The sequence below is a fragment of the Loxodonta africana genome, chromosome 14 (assembly GCF_030014295.1).
Source record: "Loxodonta africana isolate mLoxAfr1 chromosome 14, mLoxAfr1.hap2, whole genome shotgun sequence".
In the NCBI taxonomy this organism is placed as follows: Eukaryota; Metazoa; Chordata; class Mammalia; order Proboscidea; family Elephantidae; genus Loxodonta; species Loxodonta africana.
The window spans coordinates 6,595,433-6,614,718 of NC_087355.1; the positions used below are offsets into that span (position 1 = coordinate 6,595,433).

Sequence of the window (19,286 nt, forward strand, 5' to 3'; positions counted from 1 at the left end):
AGGCTCTTGTATCTTTAGGGTATATTCCGAGGAGTGGGATTTCTGGGTTGTATGGTAGTTCTATTTCTAACTGTTTAAGATAACGCCAGATGGATTTCCAAAGTGGTTGTACCATTTTACAATCCCACCAGCAGTGTATGAGAGTTCTAATCTCTCCGCAGCCTCTCCAACATTTATTATTTTGTGTTTTTTTGAATTAATGCCAGTCTAGTTGGTGTGAGATGGAATCTCATCGTAGTTTTAATTTGCATTTCTCTAATGGCTAATGATCGAGAGCATTTTCTCATGTATCTGTTGGCTGCCTGAATATCTTCCTTAGTGAAATGTGTGTTCATATCCTTTGCCCACTTCTTGATTGGGTTGTTTGTCTTTTTCTGGTTGAGTTTTGACAGAGTCATGTAGATTTTAGAGATCAGGCGCTGGTCTGAGATGTCATAGCTGAATATTCTTTCCCAGTCTGTCGGTGGTCTTTTTACTCTTTTGGTGAAGTCTTTAGATGAGCATAGGTGTTTGATTTTTAGGAGCTCCCAGTTATCTGGTTTCTCTTCATCGTTTTTGGTAATGTTTTGTATTCTGTTTATGCCCTGTATTAGGGCTCCTAGGGTAGATCCTATTTTTTCTTCCATGATTTTTATCGTTTTAGTCTTTATGTTTAGGTCTTTGATCCACTTGGAGTTAGTTTTTGTGCATGGTGTGAGGTATGGGTCCTGTTTCATTCTTTTGCAAATGGATATCCAGGTATGCCAGCACCATTTGTTAAAAAGACTATTATTTCCCCAATTGACTGACACTGGTCCTTTGTCAAATATCAGCTGCTCATACATGGATGGATTTATATCTGGATTCTCAATTCTGTTCCATTGGTCTATGTGCCTGTTGTTGTACCAGTACCAGGCTGTTTTGACTACTGTAGCTATATAATAGGTTCTGAAATCAGGTAGGGTGAGGCCTCCCACTTTCTTCTTCTTTTTCAGTAATGTTTTGCTTATCCGGGGGTTCTTTCCTTTCCATATGAAATTAGTGATTTGTTTCTCTATTCCCTTAAAGTATGACATTGGTATTTGGATTGGAAGTGCGTTATATGTATAAATGGCTTTTGGTAGAATAGACATTTTTACTATGTTAAGTCTTCCTATCCATGAGCAGGGTATGTTTTTCCACTTAAGTGTGTCCTTTTGAATTTCTTGTAGCAGAGTTTTATAGTTTTCTTTGTATAGGTCTTTTACATCCTTGGTAAGATTTATTCCTAAGTATTTTATCTTCTTGGGGGCTACTGTGAATGGTATTGATTTGGTTATTTCCTCTTCGGTGTTCTTTTTGTTGATGTAGAGGAATCCAAGTGATTTTTGTATGTTTATTTTATATCCTGAGACTCTTCCAAACTCTTCTATTAGTTTCAGTAGTTTTCTGGAGGATTTCTTAGGGTTTTCCATGTATACGATCATGTCATCTGCAAATAGTGATAGCTTTACTTCCTCCTTACCAATCTGGATACCCTTTATTTCTTTGTCTAGCCTAATTGCTCTGGCTAGGACTTCAAGTACGATGTTGAATAAGAGTGGTGATAAAGGGCATCCTTGTCTGGTTCCCGTTCTCAAGGGAAATGCTTTCAGGTTCTCTCCATTTAGAGTGATATTGGCCGTCGGCTTTGCATAGATGCCCTTTATTATGTTGAGGAATTTTCCTTCAATTCCTATTTTGGTAAGAGTTTTTATCATAAATGGGTGTTGAACTTTGTCAAATGCCTTTTCTGCATCTATTGATAAGATCATGTGGTTTTTATCTTTTGTTTTATTTATGTGATGGATTACATTAATGGTTTTTCTGATATTAAACCAGCCTTGCATACCTGGTATAAATCCCACTTGATTAGGGTGTATTATTTTTTTGATGTGTTGTTGGATTCTATTGGCTAGAATTTTGTTGAGAATTTTTGCATCTATGTTCATGAGGGATATAGGTCTAAAATTTTCTTTTTTTGTAATGTCTTTACCTGGTTTTGGTATCAGGGAGATGGTAGCTTCATAGAATGAGTTGGGTAGTATTCCGTCTTTTTCTATACTTTGAAATACCTTCAATAGTAATGGTGTTAAGTCTTCTCTGAAGGTTTGGTAGAACTCTGCAGTGAAGCCATCTGGGCCAGGACTTTTTTTGTTGGGAGTTTTTTGATTACCGTTTCAATCTCTTTTTTTGTTATGGGTCTATTTAGTTGTTCTGCTTCTGAATGTGTTAGTTTAGGTAAGTAGTATTGTTCCAAGAATTTATCCATTTCTTCTAGGTTTTCAAATTTGTTAGAGTACAATTTTATGTAGTAATCTGATATGATTCTTTTGATTTCATTTGGTTCTGTTGTGATGTGGTCCTTCTCGTTTCTTATTCAGGTTATTTGTTTCCTGTCCTGTTTTTCTTTAGTCAGTCTAGCCAATGGTTTATCAATTTTGTTAATTTTTTCAAAGAACCAGCTTTTGGCTTTGTTAATTCTTTCAATTGTTTTTCTGTTCTCTAATTCATTTAGTTCAGCTCTAATTTGTATTATTTGTTTTCTTCGGGTGCCTGATGGATTCTTTTGTTGCTCACTTTCTATTTGTTCAAGTTGTAGGGACAGTTCTCTGCTTTTGGCTCTTTCTTCTTTTTGTATGTGTGCATTTATCGATATAAATTGGCCTCTGAGCACTGCCTTTGCTGTGTCCTAGAGGTTTTGATAGGAAGCATTTTCATTCTCGTTGCTTTCTAAGAATTTCCTTATTCCCTCCTTGATGTCTTCTATAACCCAGTCTTTTTTCAGGAGGGTATTGTTCATTTTCCAAGTATTTGATTTCTTTTCCCTAGTTTTTCTGTTATTGATTTCTAGCTTCATTGCCTTGTGGTCTGAGAAGATGCTTTGTAATATTTCGATGTTTTGGATTCTGCAAAGATTTGTTTTATGCCCTAATATGTGGTCTATTCTAGAGAATGTTCCATGTGCGCTAGAAAAAAAAGTATATTTTGCAGCAGTTGGGTGGAGAGTTCTGTATAAGTCAATGAGGTCAAGTTGGTTGATTGTTGTAAGTAGGTCTTCCGTGTCTCTATTGAGCTTCTTACTGGATGTCCTGTCCTTCTCCGAAAGTGGTGTGTTGAAGTCTCCTACTATATATGTGGAGGTGTCTATCTCACTTTTCAATTCTGTTAAAATTTGATTTATGTATCTTGCAGCCCTGTCATTAGGTGCGTAAATATTTAATATGGTTATGTCTTCCTGATCAATTGTCCCTTTTATCATTATATAGTGTCCTTCTTTATCCTTTGTGGCGGATTTAAGTCTAAAGTCTATTTTGTCAGAAATTAATATTGCTACTCCTCTTCTTTTTTGCTTATTGTTTGCTTGATATATTTTTTTCCATCCTTTGAGTTTTAGTTTGTTTGTGTCTCTACGTCTAAGGTGTGTCTCTTGTAGGCAGCATATCGATGGATCGTGTTTTTTTATCCAGTCCGTGACTCTCTGTCTCTTTATTGGTGCATTTAGTCCATTTACATTCAGCGTAATTATAGATAAGTAAGTTTTTAGTGCTGTCATTTTGATGCCTTTTCATGTGTGTTGTTGGCCATTTCATTTTTCCACATGCTTTTTTGTGCTGAGACGTTTTTCTTAGTAGCTTGTGAGATCCTCATTTTCATAATGTTTAACTTTGTGTTTATTGAGTCGTTACGTTTTTCTTGGCTTTTTTCTTGAGTTATGGGATTGATATTCCTTTTTGTGGTCACCTTTTTATTTACCCCTATTTTTCTAAGTAAAACCCTAACTTGTATCCTTCTATTTCGCCTTGTATCACTCTCCATCTGGCAGTTCAATGCCTCCTATATTTAGTCCCTCTTTTTGATTATTTTGATCGTTTATCTATTGATTTCCATGATTTCCTGTTGTGTGTATTATTTTGTTTATTTATTTATTTTTTAGAATTAGTCTTAATTTGTTTGTTTTTGTGCTTTCCCTGTTTGAGTTGCGTTGATATCAGGACGTTCTGTTTTGTGACCTTGTATTGTGCTGGTACCTGATATTATTGGTCATCCGGCCAAACAATCTCCTTTAGCATTTCTTCCAGTCTTGGTTTAGTTTTTGCAAATTCTCTAAACTTGTTTTTATCTGTAAATATCTTAATTTCTCCTTCATATTTCAGAGAGAGTTTTGCTGGATATAGGATCCTTGGTTGGCAGTTTTTCTCGTTCAGTGCTCTGTATATGTCGTCCCATTCCCTTCTTGCCTGCATGGTTTCTGCTGAGTAGTCTGAACTTATTCTTATTGATTCTCCCTTGAAGGAAACCTTTCTTTTCTCCCTGGCTGCTTTTAAAATTTTCTGTTTGTCTTTGGTTTTGGCAAGTTTGATGATGATACGTCTTGGCGTTTTTCTTTTTGGATCAATCTTAAATGGGGTTCGGTGAGCATCTTGGATAGATATCCTTTCGTCTTTCATGATGTCAGGGAAGTTTTGTGTCAGGAGTTCTTCAACTATTTTCTCTGTGTTTTCTGTCCCCCCTCCCTGTTCTGGGAGTCCAATCACTCACAAGTTATCCTTCTTGATAGAGTCCCACATGATTCTTAGGGTTTCTTCATTTTTTTTAATTCTTTTTTCTGATTTTTTTTCAGCTATGTTGGTGTTGTTTCCCTGGTCCTCCAGAAGTCCCAGTCTAGATTCTAATTCCTCGAGTCTGCTCCTCTGACTTTCTATTGCATTGTCAAATTCTGTAATTTTATTGTTAATCTTTTGGATTTCTACATGCTGTCTCTCTATGGATTCTTGCAACTTGTTAATTTTTCCACTATGTTCTTGAATAATCTTTTTGAGTTCTTCAACAGTTTTATCAGTGTGTTCCTTGGCTTTTTCTGCATTTATCCTAATTTCATTTGTGATATCTTTAAGCATTCTGTAAATTAGTTTTTTATATTCTGTATCTGATAATTCCAGGATTGTATCTTCATTTGGGAAAGATTTTGATTCTTTTGTTTGGGGGGTTGGAGAAGCTGTCATGGTCTGTTTCTTTATGTGGTTTGATATGGACTGCTGTCTCCGAGCCATCACTGGGAAACTAGATTTTCCAAGTAGTCGGCTAAAAAAAAATGCAGTCAGATCCCTATCTGAATTCTCTCTCTGGCTCCGGGTATTCGGATGTTAATGGGGTCGCCTGGGGAGGGTGGGGGAGGGATCTGAGAGCTAGGAGTGTAGCACCACAGAATATAGAGCTGAACACCACGTTCACGCTCCGCCCCTGTTCGCCAAAATCCGGGCTGGACGGGTCCCTGGCTAGGACACTGCTTTCCTTGCTCGGAAACCAGTCACTTCCTCCTGGGGACTTCCTCCGGTGCGTGGCACCGCTCATGGGCACTGGGTGGGCGTTTCCCGCACGAACGGGTGGGCCCGCCCCCAGAGTCTATTCAGGCGATTATAATCGGGTCCCGCGGTCACGCCCCGCCTGTGCGCGCGCCCAAATCCCAGCGGGATGACTTCCGGGTTGAGATGCTGCTTTCCCCGTTCCGGAACCAGTCACTTCCTCCCGGGGACTTCTCCTTCCGGAGCGCCACACCTCTCGTGCAAACTGGGTTGGCGTCACCTGCACGGCCAGGTGGGCCCGCCCCCTGGGTCAATTCAGGGTAATAAAAATGGACCCCGCGCTCACGCCCCGCTCGTGCGCGCGCCCAAGTCCCAGCAGGAGGGCACCCCGTCTGGGACGCTACTTTCCGCGCTTCGGGACCAATCACTTCCTCCCGGGGACTTCTCCTTCCGGCGTGCCACACCTCTCGCGCAAACTGGGAGGGCGTCACTCACACAACCAGGTGGTCCCGCCCCCTGGGTCAATTCAGGGCAATAAAAATGGACCCCGCGCTCATGCCCTGCCCGCGCGCGCGCGCGCCCAGATCCCAGCGGAATGGCTCCCCGTCTGGGATGCTGCTTTCCCTGCTTTGAGACCAGACACTTCCGGGGATTTCTCCCTCTGGTGTGCCGCGCCACACGCGCAGACTGGGTGTGAGTCCTCCCGCACGAACGTGTGGGCCCCGCCCTGGGGTCACTTTAGGGAAATATAGTTGACCCCCCCCCCCGCTCGTGCCCCATCGGCTTCTTGCCTAACTCCCGGCGGGAAGGCACCCCAGCTGGGACGCTGTTCTCCCCCCTCCCAGATCAGTCACTGCCTCCTGGGTGCTTCTCCCTCTGGCTGCACCTCTACGCCGCCTGCGCCAACCTGCTAAACTTCCTCCAGGGTTGGGTTCGGGGGGAAGGGGTGGGCCCCCTTTCTGTGCCATCTGCCCCCCTGGGCTCTGCCCCAGATCGGGCTCCGAAGGTCACCTGCCTGGTGCGCTGGCTCCTGGTTCTGAAAACAGTCGCTGTCTGCCTGTGTTTGTTCGTTTTCCGTCTCTAAGTCTGTGCTTGTTGTTCAGAGTTTGTAGATTGTTATGTATGTGATCAATTCCCTTGTTTTTCCGAGTCTTTGTTGCAAGAGGGATCCGCGGTAGTGTCCGCCATCTTGGCCCCGGATCCAAGGATTTCATTTTGCTTTGATCACCAATGAACACCCAAGGATTTCATTTTCCTTGGATCCAAGAAATCAAAGAATGTATCACACTGGGCAAATTTGCTGCAAAAGACCTCTTTAAAGTGTTAAAAAGCAAAGATGTCACTTTGAGGACTAAGGTGCACCTGAACTAAGCCATGGTATTTTCGATCACTTCATATGCATGTGAAAGCTAGACAATTAATAAGGAAGATCGAAGAAGAATTGATGCATTTGAATTATGGTGTTGGCGAAGAATATTGACTGCCAGAAGAATGAACAAATCTGTCTTAGAAGAAGTACAGCCAGAATTTTCCTTCAAAGCAAGGATGGCGAGACTTCGTCTCATGTACTTTGGACATGTTTTCAGGAGGGTCCAGTCCCTGGAGAAGGACATCATGCTTGGCAAAGTACGGAGTAAGCAAAAAAGAGGAAGACCCTCAAGGAGATGGATTGACACAGCAACTGCAGCAATTGGCTCAAACACTGCAATGATTGTGCGGATGGTGCAGTACGAGGCAGTATTTTGTTCTGTTATACATAGGGTCACTACGAGTTGGAACCAACTTGATGGCCCCTAACAAAAATGAAGAATCGTTATATTCACCTGGAGGAACAGAGGAAGAGGGAGAGTCAGGAATAGGAGGAGGAAATGGAGTGCATGGCTAATTGCCTCTATGAAGAACTGCTTCCTTCGCCACGAGATCAGAACTGGATGGTGCCCATCTTCCATTACTGAACATTTTGTTCAAAGATTCTGTAGAACAATCCAGATCAACAGGGGGAAAATGCAAAACAGAATTTTAAGTTTTCATGGAATCCAGACCTTCTGGAGCCATTGAGGCTAAATGAATCTCTAAAACTACTACTCTGAGATCATCTTTAAACTTTAAACCAAAAATACTCCCAAAAGTCTTCTTCATACCAAACAATGTTGTTAGATGCCATCCAGTTGGTTCTGACTCATAGTAACCCTATGTACCACAGAACAAAACCACCCAGTCCTGCTCCATCCTTACAATCGTTGTTGTGCTTGAGCTCATTGTTGCAGTCACTGTGTCAATCCATTTCATTGAGGATCTTCCTCTTTTCTGCTGACCCCGTACTTTCCAAGCATGATGTCCTTCTCCATCATCTCCTAACAACATGTCCAAACTATGTAAGAGGCAGGCTCACCATCCTTGCTTCTAAGGAGCATTCTGTTGTACTTCTTCCAAGATAGATTTCTTCATTCTTTTGACAGTCCATGGTATGTTCAATATTCCTCGCCAATGCCACAATTCAAAGGCATCAATTCTTTGGTCTTCCTTGTTCATTGTCCAACTTTTACATGCATATGATGCGACTGAAAATACCGTGGCTTGAGTCAGGCTAGCCTTAGTCTTCAAGGTGACTTCTTTGCTTTTCAAGACTTTAAAGAGGTCCTTTGCAGCAGATTTGCCCAAGGCAATGCATCTTTTGACTTCTTGACTACGGCTTCCATTGGTATTGATTGTGGATCCAAGTAAAATGAAATCCTTGACAATTTCAATCTTTTCTCCCTTTATCACCATGTGGTTTATAGGTCCAGTTGTGAGGATTTTTGTTTTCTCTGTACTGAAGTGTAATCCATACTGAAGCTGTGGTCTTTGATTTTCATTAGTAGGTGCTTCAAGTCCTCTTCACTTTCAGCAAGCAAGGTTGTGTCATCCACAGAACACAGGATATTAAACAATAGTTTAGCTTAACTAATAAAAAATGTCTGCCTTCGGAGAGAACAGGACGGCTGGTAGTGGAGAACCCAAGGTCGAGAAGGGGAGAGTGTTAACTTGCTGTGGGGTTGTCAACCAAGGTTGCAAAGCTGTATGTGTATTAATTGTTTAACGAGAACCTAGTTTGCTCTGTAAACCTCCATCTAAGGTACAATTTAAAAAAAAAAGGAAAAAATGTCTGCTTTGTGTGCATTGTGCTCTTTTAAGAACTGTCTGTATGGGATCAAATTGAAAATAGCAACTTAAAAGATCAGATAGGAAACTTAGGGGGCAGTATGTTTATGTTAATGGTAGAGCAACAATCAGAGAAAGGGGGCGAGAAGAGTTGCATGACTTGAAGAACTTAATCAAAGTCACTGAATTGTACACATAGAAATTGTTGAATTGGTGTATGTTCTGCTTCGTATATTAACAATAACAAAAAATACTTTTAAAAATAATTAGAATGATATAGTGTTACAGTTGTGAAATAATATGATTGGTTGTAATTTTTGTTCCGATGCCAAGCCTAATGGTGCACCCCCCCCCCCCACACACACACACAAGGAGAGCATATAAAAGGCTTACCACTCACATAATGAGGCCCTAAGCTGGCTCAAAAATGGTGTGAGAGCAGAGAAAGGAGGCTGGCTTGGGGGTTTATGGTGGTTAGTGTTTGGGAATGTGCTGAGGGTGCTCATGCCAGTGCCAGGACTTACATGGTTTGAACTTCCCCCAGTTTGAACTTCCTCCAGGTGCCAAAAGAGGGAGCACCCAGGCTTTCTTATCAGCTTGCTTTCGGATGTGGGACAGAAGGGAAGGAATAGTGGTGGGTCTTGAAAGCTGTCAACAGTCAAACACAAAGCAATTGAGTCAGACTTTTTATTATAGTATAATATAAAGCACAATAGAGTATACAACAGAATAAGTCTCCATCCTACCCATAGCTAGTTACCAGTCCTCCTACTCACCCAAGGAAGCTACTCGTACGAGTTTCTCTATATCCGTCCAGAGATAGTCTACACACACACACACACACACACACACACACACACACACACACACACACCTCATTTCTTTTACTTAAAAGGGTCAGAAACTGGAAAGCCCTGGGTTTGCTTAAATTCCTTCAAACGTGCTCTTCTATTTGCTAGATATGAGGCTTTAGTCAAGTTATCTAACCTCTCTGAGTCTCTGTATAATCTTCTGCAAAATAATACTTACTTGCAGGTCATTACATAGAATAAACGGATATCATATGAATAGTATCTGGAGCATAGCAGTGTCCCTTTTTTCTTGTTTTCCTTCTACTTCTCTGGTTGCTCTTTTTCAGTCACTTTTGCAAATTCTCCTTCCTTTATTGACTCTGAAATGTTGGAATCTCCTGAGTTTCAGTCCTTGAATCTTTTTTTTTTTTCTCACTTGACTCATTTTCCTTGGCTAATCTTGACTGTGTCAATGGGTTTGAGACAGTCCTAAGGTGGAAGGTTCTACCCAGCTCTAACCTCTGCAAACCACACATGAATATACAAATGTTAACTACATATCTAGATTTAAACGTCTAACAGGCACTTCAAAATTGGCAATATGGCTTTTGTTGTTGTTGTTAGTTGCTGTCAAGTCAGCTCCTACTCATGGCAACCTTATGTATAACAGAATGAAAGGTAGCCCAGTCCTGTGCCACCCTCACGAATCTGACTTTACCTTTCTCCAAATCCTGCTTCTCCGAAGTTCCCTTTCTTAGTAAATGGTGCTGTAAACCCACCCAGTTTCAAACCAGGAACTTGGGGTATACATCCTTGACTTTGCTCTTGTCCTCACCTCACACCTCTATTAATCCCCAAGTTTTATCCATACTACTCAAATTTATCTCTTCATATGTTCATTATCTCCACCCCATTTGACAGCTCCCTAGATCAAGTCACTATTATCAATAAATTATCGCAACAGCCTCTTATCTGGTCTCAGTCTTTCCAGCCACGCCTGCCTCTAGCACCAAAGGACAGACAGATCTTTCTAAAATACAAATCTGATCCTGTTAATCACTGATTAAATTTTGTCAGTGGCTTCCCATTGCCATCTGGATATGGTACAAACTCCTTACATTGATTCAGTCTCTGATCTTTTCTTCTCTTTCTCTCTTTCCTCTGTGTTACCCAATTCCAATAATTTTAAATATCATTCTATGCAAATTATTCCCAAATTTACACCTCCTAGACTCCTACCCAGACCTCTACCCTGAGCTCAAGACTCTTTTATGACAGCCTACTTAACATCTGGAAACCCTGGTGGCGTAGTGGTTAAGTGCTACGGCTGCTAAACAAAGGGCCAGTAGTTTGAATCCACCAGGCACTCCTTGGAAACTCTATGGGGCAGTTCTAGTCTGTCCTATAGGGTCGGTATGAGTCAGAATTGACTCGATGGCACTGGGTTTGGTTTTGGTTGGTACTTAACATCTCCATTTGAATGACTCACAGGCATTTCAAAAATGTGTCTACACTGAATTCTTGATTTCTCTTCCTCACTCTTCCTCATTTCAGCAAGCCTCCCAACTGCATGTCACAAAGCCTAAGAACTATCTTCGGTTCTCTTTTTCTCAGCCTGTACATACAATCCACATGAAGTCCTATTGGCTTCACGTGGATTGTATGTACATATCTCAAATATGTCTGTTTCTTTATATTTTATATTACCTGTGCAAGTCATTGGAAACTCTGGTGGCATAGTCAGCCATTCGAATCCGCCAGGTGCTTCTTGGAAACTCTATGGGGCAGTTCTACTCTGTTCTATAGGGTTGCTATGAGTCAGAATCGACTCGACAGCAGTGGGTTTGGTTTGGGTGGGTGCAAGTCATCATCTTCTCACCCATGGACTAATGCAAAACCTACTGTTTCAGGATTCTCACCCTTAATCCCTTCCAATTCACTCCAATGCACAACAGCCAAAGGATTTTTAAAAACATAATTCAGATCATGTCACTCCCTTAACAAAAAACCTTTCAGTGACTTCACTGAATAAAATCCAAAATCCTTACCATGACTTTCTGGCCCTATTCAGTCTACATAGACTCTTACTACTTCCTCATTCACCACACCATGAGAGCAAGTCATTTTCTTGCTCACTCATTTCTAACACCCAAGCATCTAGAGCAGTGTCTGGCACGTAGGAGACACTTGTAAAATGTTTGTTGAAAGAATGAATAAGTGAGTGGCTTGCAAGACCCTTCTTGATCTGGTCCCTGCTTATTTCTTCAGCTATTCTCTTTCTACCACTCCAAAATTTTTAGTAAAGGGATAGTTTAGTTTTGCTATGGATGTGTCCTTTATGAACTGCTACTAATGAGGTGTGAAACTGAATCTCCAATTTGCTTTTTGAAGGGGTAAGGCATTGTTTGCATTGATTTGGGGTGTGGTGACTTTCTAGCCTGCATAAAGGCATTCTGTTCACTGTTTAATAACCAACATATTTGATTAAGCAAATGGATATTCTATTAGAACAAATGATTACTTAAAACATCTGGATCCCTATGATGATTCCATTTTGTGACTAATACTCTTGAAATCTTAGTCATCTAGAATCTGGCCTACAAGGAAGGCCTCATCTCTGGAGTGATCAGTGCCGGGGGTAGCTGAAGGTCTTTCTGCAGCAAAGTTTTCTCTGATGACAGTTTTGTGGCTACACTGATGCTGTGTGGCTCTGTCCTTGCCAGGAGGCTGAAGGAGATCATGAACTTGAGCAGCCCACACCTACCATGCTCATACCTCCCCTAGTCAGAGAAGCCCCTTGTCCCAGGTCAAGGGTGCAGAGCAGCAGGATGAGAGCCAGAACTAGCGAAAAAGGGAAAGTGAGATGGAGAAGACAAAATCTAGGGAAGGGCAAAAAGTGACTCTGGAGAAGCTGAGAATCAGAGCTTTGTTTTGGGGGGTTGGATCTGGGACTTTTATGTTGCCTGAACATTTCCACCACTTCCCTCACAAGAGCCTCTGTCTTGAAGCACCGGACCGAAGCAAATGCCTAATGAAGCGTGCCAGGGAAAGGGCGTGCGAGGGATTTGGGAAGCTGGGTTGGAGTGAGGGGAGAAGAGTGAAGGGTCAGGTTACAAGTTCGCACGTCCTCACAAAGCCACTTGGAAAAAGGAGCTGGAGACATCATATTCTAGTACTCATGTAAGGCCCCTCTAGCGTCCTCCGGGCTGGGCGCGCAGACTCAGACGTGTTCTGGGCGCCGGTTTTCAGCGTTTATGGCTTGATCTAAGCCCCAGTGAAGGCCCGTCAGGAAGCTCGTAGGGGGAGGGAGCTTACTCAAGCTGAAGCTGTAGATCGCGAGAACCAGGCTTAGAGCAGGGCCCCTCCAGCCCCCTGCAGGTCCCACCGGGAATTAACCCGCAACGGCCCAAGTCCAGCGGCCCTGCGGTGACTGAGAGCACTGGGCGCCGGCTGAGCCCCACCCTAGCTCCCTGCCAGAGGAGTGCGTCTTCTGCCCTCCCCCAGTCTCGCGAGGCGAACGCTCCGCCAAGGCTCTGCCTTTGGATGCCAAGTTAGTCTTTGAGAGTTTTCCAAATGGCCCATATCCCCCCTCGAGTGAACTGTGGGCTCTTCTCCAGAACCTTCCCCGGCTCCCAGCTCCAACTCCTGAAGTAAAAGATCTGTACTTGAAAACGCGGGAGGGGAGAGTAGCGTCTGAGTGGAGGAGCATTAAAACACGGGGAGACAGTCTTTATTCTCCAAGAAAAAGTAATGAAGGGAGGCAAAACAATGTGAACGTAATCGGAAATGCAAACCGAGCTCAACTCTCCCCAGGCGCATACAAACGACCGAAGACAGCCAACGCGCTTTGAGGCTTCCCAGAAAGGTCCTCATGAATGAGAATGGGTTGCTATATTTCCTTCGTTCCTCCCCACCAGCGCTTCCCACAAGACTTACACTACCCAAAGAAAACGTGCCTGGCCTGACGACGGCGGAGCGGGGAAATCGCGCCGAGCACCCCCAAGCCGCCGGAGTGCTCCTGCTATCAGGACCCTGGAGAGCGGCCGCCGCATCCGGTGGGCAGACCCAGCCAGCGCGATCCGCTACACTTCTGGCCCACACCACTCTGCCACTTTTACTTGCTGCTTCCCACCCGGCTTCATTTTTCTTGGCAAACACCACTCTTGTTTTTCACAAGCAGATCAAATTGTCTCTTTCTTTTGCTTGAGGGGAGTGTTTTGTTTGGTTGACTGAAGCTCCGGTCTGTATCTACACTAAACGTTAGTGGACAAAGTGCCCTGAGAGCTTCTCAAAACCCTGAGCCTGAGCAAGGCAGCTGGCGTTACAAGTCGCTAGCTCTTTACTTTACAGATGAGGCAGTGAACTCAAAGAATGGCTAGCCCTCAAGGGAGTTGCAAGGCTGAATCTAGAACCTGGGCTACCTACACTCTTCAAGAACAACACTTTTACCTTCACCCTCGGCTCTCAGGTCTTCTAAGAAACAAGTGGAAGATCGAAAGGCGAAAAACCCGTATTCCCAAAAATAAGATGGGCACGCGAGGTGTGGAGAGGAGCCTGCAGGATGTGCACTTGGAGTAAGGACACCAAAACCGACTCCTGGTCTTCTCCCCAGCACATTCAGCACAGCCAAAATCAAATTGGTCAGTCTCGTTCTCCACCCAGCTTGGGGCGGGGCTGGGCTCCCTGAGCTGCCTTCTGCCGCTATCCAGGTCTCCCTAGATGCCTATTTCAATGGAGCCAAGTGCCCAGTGCCATGCCTCTTCAAGGAGGCACTTCAGGAGGTGGGAGAGGGCAGAAGGCAGAGGGCAGAGGGCAGAGGAAAGCAGGGAGAATTAGAAGAGGGAGGGAGAGCAAGAGTTGCAAAGATGAACTAAAAAAAAACTCATCCAAATTGTAAAGAGCCAAGAGATGCAAACATTCTCTTCTGTACAGCACATCTCACACTTAAGGTGCATACGAATCTGCTGTTGATGTTGTGTAGATTCTGATTCAGTAGGTCGGGATGGAGCCTGAGAGTCTACATTTCCTACAAGCTCCCAGGTGTTATCAAAGCAGCTGGTCCACGGGCCACACTGTGAGCAGCACCGTGTCAGAAAACCGGGGGGGGGGGGCGGCACACAAGAGAGTCTAACCAAAGGCCTTTCATTATGCTTTCATCGACCTTGTCTTGTATCCCCAAGTAAAAGGCCCATCTAAGTGCAAGTTTTCCTCAGTCGTGGCTGGACGCAACAGTAATGGTGTGCCGGTTTTCTCTCCCTTCCGGTCGCTGCCCTTCCCGCTTCGGCCTTCGCAGCTTCCAGGCTCGCCCGCTGGACCGAAGCTGCCTGGACTCCTTTCTAGCTGGCTCTCCGGCCTCGCGCGGCTCTTCGCTCACCATCTCCTGCGACCCCCTCTGGAGGCTCCCCAGCGACGTCTGGACTTCTCCCCTTTGCTCCCCGCCTTGCCAGCGGCCGGGCTCTTGAGGGGGCACGCGGAACGGCCGGGCCGCCTCTCGTTCCTGCTTGGGGCAGCGCTGGCACTGCCCAGCCGACCCCCAGGCCCACCTGCCCGCTGGGTCGCCGAGCCCCGGGAAGAGGACGCCCGCACCCGGCAGAGCTCGCCGGTGCCGGTGAGTACTGTGGTCTCCACCACGCCCCTCACTCCCTACCTGCCCCCGCCTCTCTGGGAGCCACCCCCGCATCTTCTTCCTAACCCGGGCTGAACCCCTCCATCCCAAGGGCAGGGCCCAGCGCCTTGGTGGAAAGGGCGCCGGCCTCGCCCCCTACCCAGGAAGGCACTGGGAGCAACTTTTTCCTGGGCGCTTTCTTCCCAGGGTCAACAGGAGCGGGTGGGAGCTCTCGCCCTGCCCGAGGCTGCTTCTCCAGCTCTTGTTCTCCGAGTGCAGCCCTCCTCCGTGCCTCCCGGGATGCGCCTCCCCCTTTCTTGCGATCCCACTCCCCGCGCAGCGGCCGCGGGCTTGCAAGGCAACGGAGGAAATGACGTGCTGTTATTTTTGTGTCAGTTCTCGCAAAGCTCGGGCGTACGGCCCTGGGGCACCGCTGCGTCTCACTCCCGAGGGTACCCCGCGGGCCACAGGGACCCGCGGCGCTCCGGACCCACAAAGCTGGGCGGCAGGCCCCCCGTCACCCTCTCCCCCTGGACTCGGGGGCCCTGGAGAAGCCAGGAGAGAGGGCGGCTACCGAGAGTCTTGGAAGGGTCTGAAGTCAGAGGTTACTCTGAAGGCAGGGAAGGACCTACCCTGCAGAGGCGCGGCCTTCTCGGAAATTAAAAATATCCGGTCCACAGGCAGGACACTCCCGGGACGAGAGCACCCGCTCCGCACCGCGCCCCCCGCCCTCCGCATTCACAAGCACCAGTTCTCCGTCCCGCACACCCGATGCTCCTTTCGGCCCCCGCGCTCCGAGCAGTGGGGGACACTCGCCTAACTTCGCGCCCACACTCTCGGTACTTCTCACCCGGGGTCGGAGGAGGGCCTCGGCTAGGCGCGCGGACCCTCACTCTCGAGAGTCCCCCAGCCCCGCCGCCGCCGAGAGCGCCCTGCGGGAGGAAGGCGAAGCCTGGGATTGCCAGGCGAGGGGGCGGGGGTCGGGGGAGAGGGCGGGGAGAAGACGGAGCAGGGGAGGGAGAGGGAGGCCGTGAGCCGGGAAAGGGGAAAGCTGTGAGAGGAGTCCGCGGCGCTGAGAGGACCGCGCTCCGTGTTAGAATAAACGAAGGTGCGCCCCCGACGCATGCGCACGGCCGACGGAGGCGACCCGGCCACAGCGTCCTCTCCCGCCGGCTGGGCGGGCGGCGGCGGCGGCGGCGGCGGCGGCGTGAGTACCCTGCTCCCTTGCTTTATGGGACTGTTCCCGGGAACCCGGGTCCGGGAAGGTGCCAGGGCCGGCGCGCTCTGCCCTCCTCCGCCGCGGCGGCGGGAACTGGGTGCTGATCCGAACTCCTCCGCCTGCCCAGCGCCCCAAGCTTGTCAGTGCAAATTTTGGGGTGTGGGCTGAGGGTGGGTCCGCGTCTGCAGGGGGCGTAGAGCCTCCAGGACCAGTTTCCACCTGGTCTGAAGGGAGCGACGGCGCAATTCAACCTCAATGGCCCACGGTGGGTAGCTGAGAGGGGACGCGGGAGCTTTGCCCTTAAAATCTAAAACGCATGTATGCCGACCGAAGCCTCTTTCGGAAACTCAAGCGGATGGAGATGCTATCGATCCCATTGGATGGGGAGAAGGCTGGGGGGAGGGGAGGGCGGGCAGAGCGGTGGGAAGCGAGAGAAAACCACTCCCGGTCGGAGGAGGGTAACCGAGCAGGTGACTTGGAGGATCAGGGTCGAGGGGAACCGAGCAGAGGGCGCCAGCACTTGGAGCCCGGGAGGGGCGCGTGTCTCTTCGGCTTCAGCCTTTGCAGACCGAATGGACACAGCCGGCCCCCACCCTTTGGCCCAGCCAAGGCGACTCAGGTGCGGTTGTCGCGGGGATCCTTGAACAAACCCAGCGCTGGACTCCTTCACACTCGCAGAGCTGCGCTCGGGAAGTTGGGCGCCCAGGCAGCGGGGATTGTGGGGTGAGGGGGAGTGGGCAGGGACGCGGGCGGTGCCGAACAGGGGTGGGCGAGGGGGGTTTGTGCCCGCAGCCCGCCCTCCCCCGGCCTGTGGGGAAAGGGGCGGGAGGCGGGTTGTGTGCGCCCGCCTCCAGTCCCTCCTCTGGGGGAGTGGGCGGGCTAGGAGCCAGAGCAGCGGCCGCGTCCAGAGACGAGAGCGGCCTGGGGCGTTGTGTGCGTGGCCCGCTCACTCTTCCCCAGATGTCTGGGGAAGGGGACCGGCGAGTGACTGGGAATAGGCTTCGGACCGTCTGTGTGCGTGCCGCCCCCGGCCTCTGGGAGAGTGGGCGCTCGAGAGGCCGGGGCAGAGGCGCGCGCCAGGAGTGAGTGGGTCGCGAGTGGTCGGGACTTGCGAGCGATGTAGAAAACTCCAGAAAAGCGGCGCGGAGGCTACGAACGCCCGGCGGGCGGGTTAGCGGGCAGCCTGGCCCGAGCTTAGCCCTAGGCAGAGGGGCGCGGGGCTGGGAGCTCGGAGAGCTCCGTTGCAAGTCCGGAGGCGGAGAGCCCTGAGAGGGGAAAATCTCTTCTCGCTTTCTTTTCTTTTCAGAATCCGTCAGAGGCCATTCCGCTCTTTTTTGATCCCCACTCCCACCCGCAACCCTCGGCCGGTGCCTCAGGTGCGAGCGAGACTCCTCTCGCCCACCGAATCGCGGACAGCCCCCACTGGGGCTCCGCGTTGCCCCTGAAGTGTGAGGCGCTTGGAGCTTCTGCATCAGTCTCCAGCCACACTTCTGAGGTCATGCCCCCCCTCTCCAGGCCACAGGTCGCTGGGCCCCTGCGTGGCTTGGCTTCATTTTACGTCAAGTAGTTCTAGACTGTGCAGTTGACTAAAATAAGGGTTTAAGTTCACAAAATGGCCAGACTTCCTCGCCAAACTTGGCAAGGACGTTTTTAGTGAAATTACTCCATCAGTAATTTCTCTGGCACAACCAAGATTTGAGTTTACTATTTTTGTTAAAATGTTTTTTCCTCATCTAGCTCTCTATTGGGCCTCATCCTGTTTTTCTTCTCGCTTAAGTGACCCCTTTTGTGTAAACGTCAGTAACGCAATACTGCCTAATGGTTAAGAGTCCTGGACTCTGGAACCGGCTGGGTTCAGATCCCAGCCTACCTGTGTGACCTTAGTCATGGTGCTTAGCCTCTCTATGCCTCAGTTTTACTATCTGTGAAATGGAGATACTAAAAGTGTCTACCTCACAGTGTGGAGTTTCTGGGTGGTGCTACAGGTTAATGTGCCTGATTGCTGACGGAAATGTGGGTGGTTCTAATCCAGCCAGCGGCATCTTGGAAGACAGTCCTGGTGACCTACTTTTGGAAAACCTGACACACATGCGGTTCTGCTCTGACACACATGGGTTCTTCATGAGTGCAATCAGCTCGGTGGCAGCTGGACAGGACCTCACAGGGTGGCTGCCGGCGTTCACTGAATTAATACAGTAGAGCTCTTACAACCGAGCCTGGCACATACCAAATAAAAGCACTTATTACTATATTTCATTTACTATTTTACTATATTGGTGCTAAATTGGCTGTGTAGACTTGAAAATAAAAAAAAAGGATGGGAAATAAATGTGCGTATATTTCTGAATGCTGTAAACAGTACGCATAATGAAATAGATGAGGGGCATAGTCAGAAGAGCAGTAAGGTTTTCTATCCCCCCCCAAAAAACAAATCCCAGTATCCACATTTAACCTGATGCATTTCTACATCTGAACCATTTTTATTTCAATCAGTTATGAAATATTTACAAACAACACCCAAACAACATTTTAAGAAAATTATCTCTAATCTTCAATCCAAAAGCTTTCACTTTGTGAAATATATATGCCGAGAAAATGCACCTTAACCAGTTGCCATGGTCACCCCGCGTGTGCAGAGTAGAACTGCTCTATAGAGTTTTCAAACCTCTGACCTTCCAGAAGTAGATGGACAGGCCTGTCATTCTAGGTGCCTCTGGGTGGGTTGGAACCGCCAACCGTTTAGTAGTGCAGGGCGCTTAACCGTTTGTGCCACCAGCTAATTGGGGGCCAACATAAGATTAGAATTAATGTCTTCTGACTCCCTCCCTTGGAAACCCTGGTGGCGTAGTGATTAAGTGCTGTGACTGATAATCACGAGGTCGGCAGTTTGAAACCACTGGGTGCTCCTTGGGAACCCGATGGGGCAGTTCTACTCTGTCCTAACCCAAAAAAACCCAGTGCTGTCCAGTCGATTCCGACTCATAGCGACCCTATAGGACAGAGTAGAACTGCCCCATAGAGTCCCTATTGAGTAGATGGCAATGAGTTTGTTTTGTTTTGTTTTAACTCCCTCTCTAGGGTTCTTGCAGCCCACACTGATGCTTCACTGTTTCCTGCAATCCGTGAACCAAATAGGAAATGAAAAGACATTGCCTAAGAACAATATATGAACCTGTGTAATCTCCAACACAAAGAAAGGCATGCAGCACTGTAGTGACTGCCATGTG

At 47.4% G+C, this 19,286-nt stretch overlaps 1 protein-coding gene across 1 annotated transcript in view; it reads left to right on the top strand.

The window, feature by feature from the left end:
* The window catches only part of RGS20 (regulator of G protein signaling 20), a 138,184-nt gene that overhangs the window by 25,794 nt on the left and 93,104 nt on the right, over nt 1-19,286 (top strand). The window contains exon 2 of the mRNA XM_003408317.3: nt 14,506-14,843. Within this exon, the coding sequence (XP_003408365.2) occupies nt 14,506-14,843 (338 nt within the window). The remainder of the gene's footprint in view (nt 1-14,505; nt 14,844-19,286) is intronic.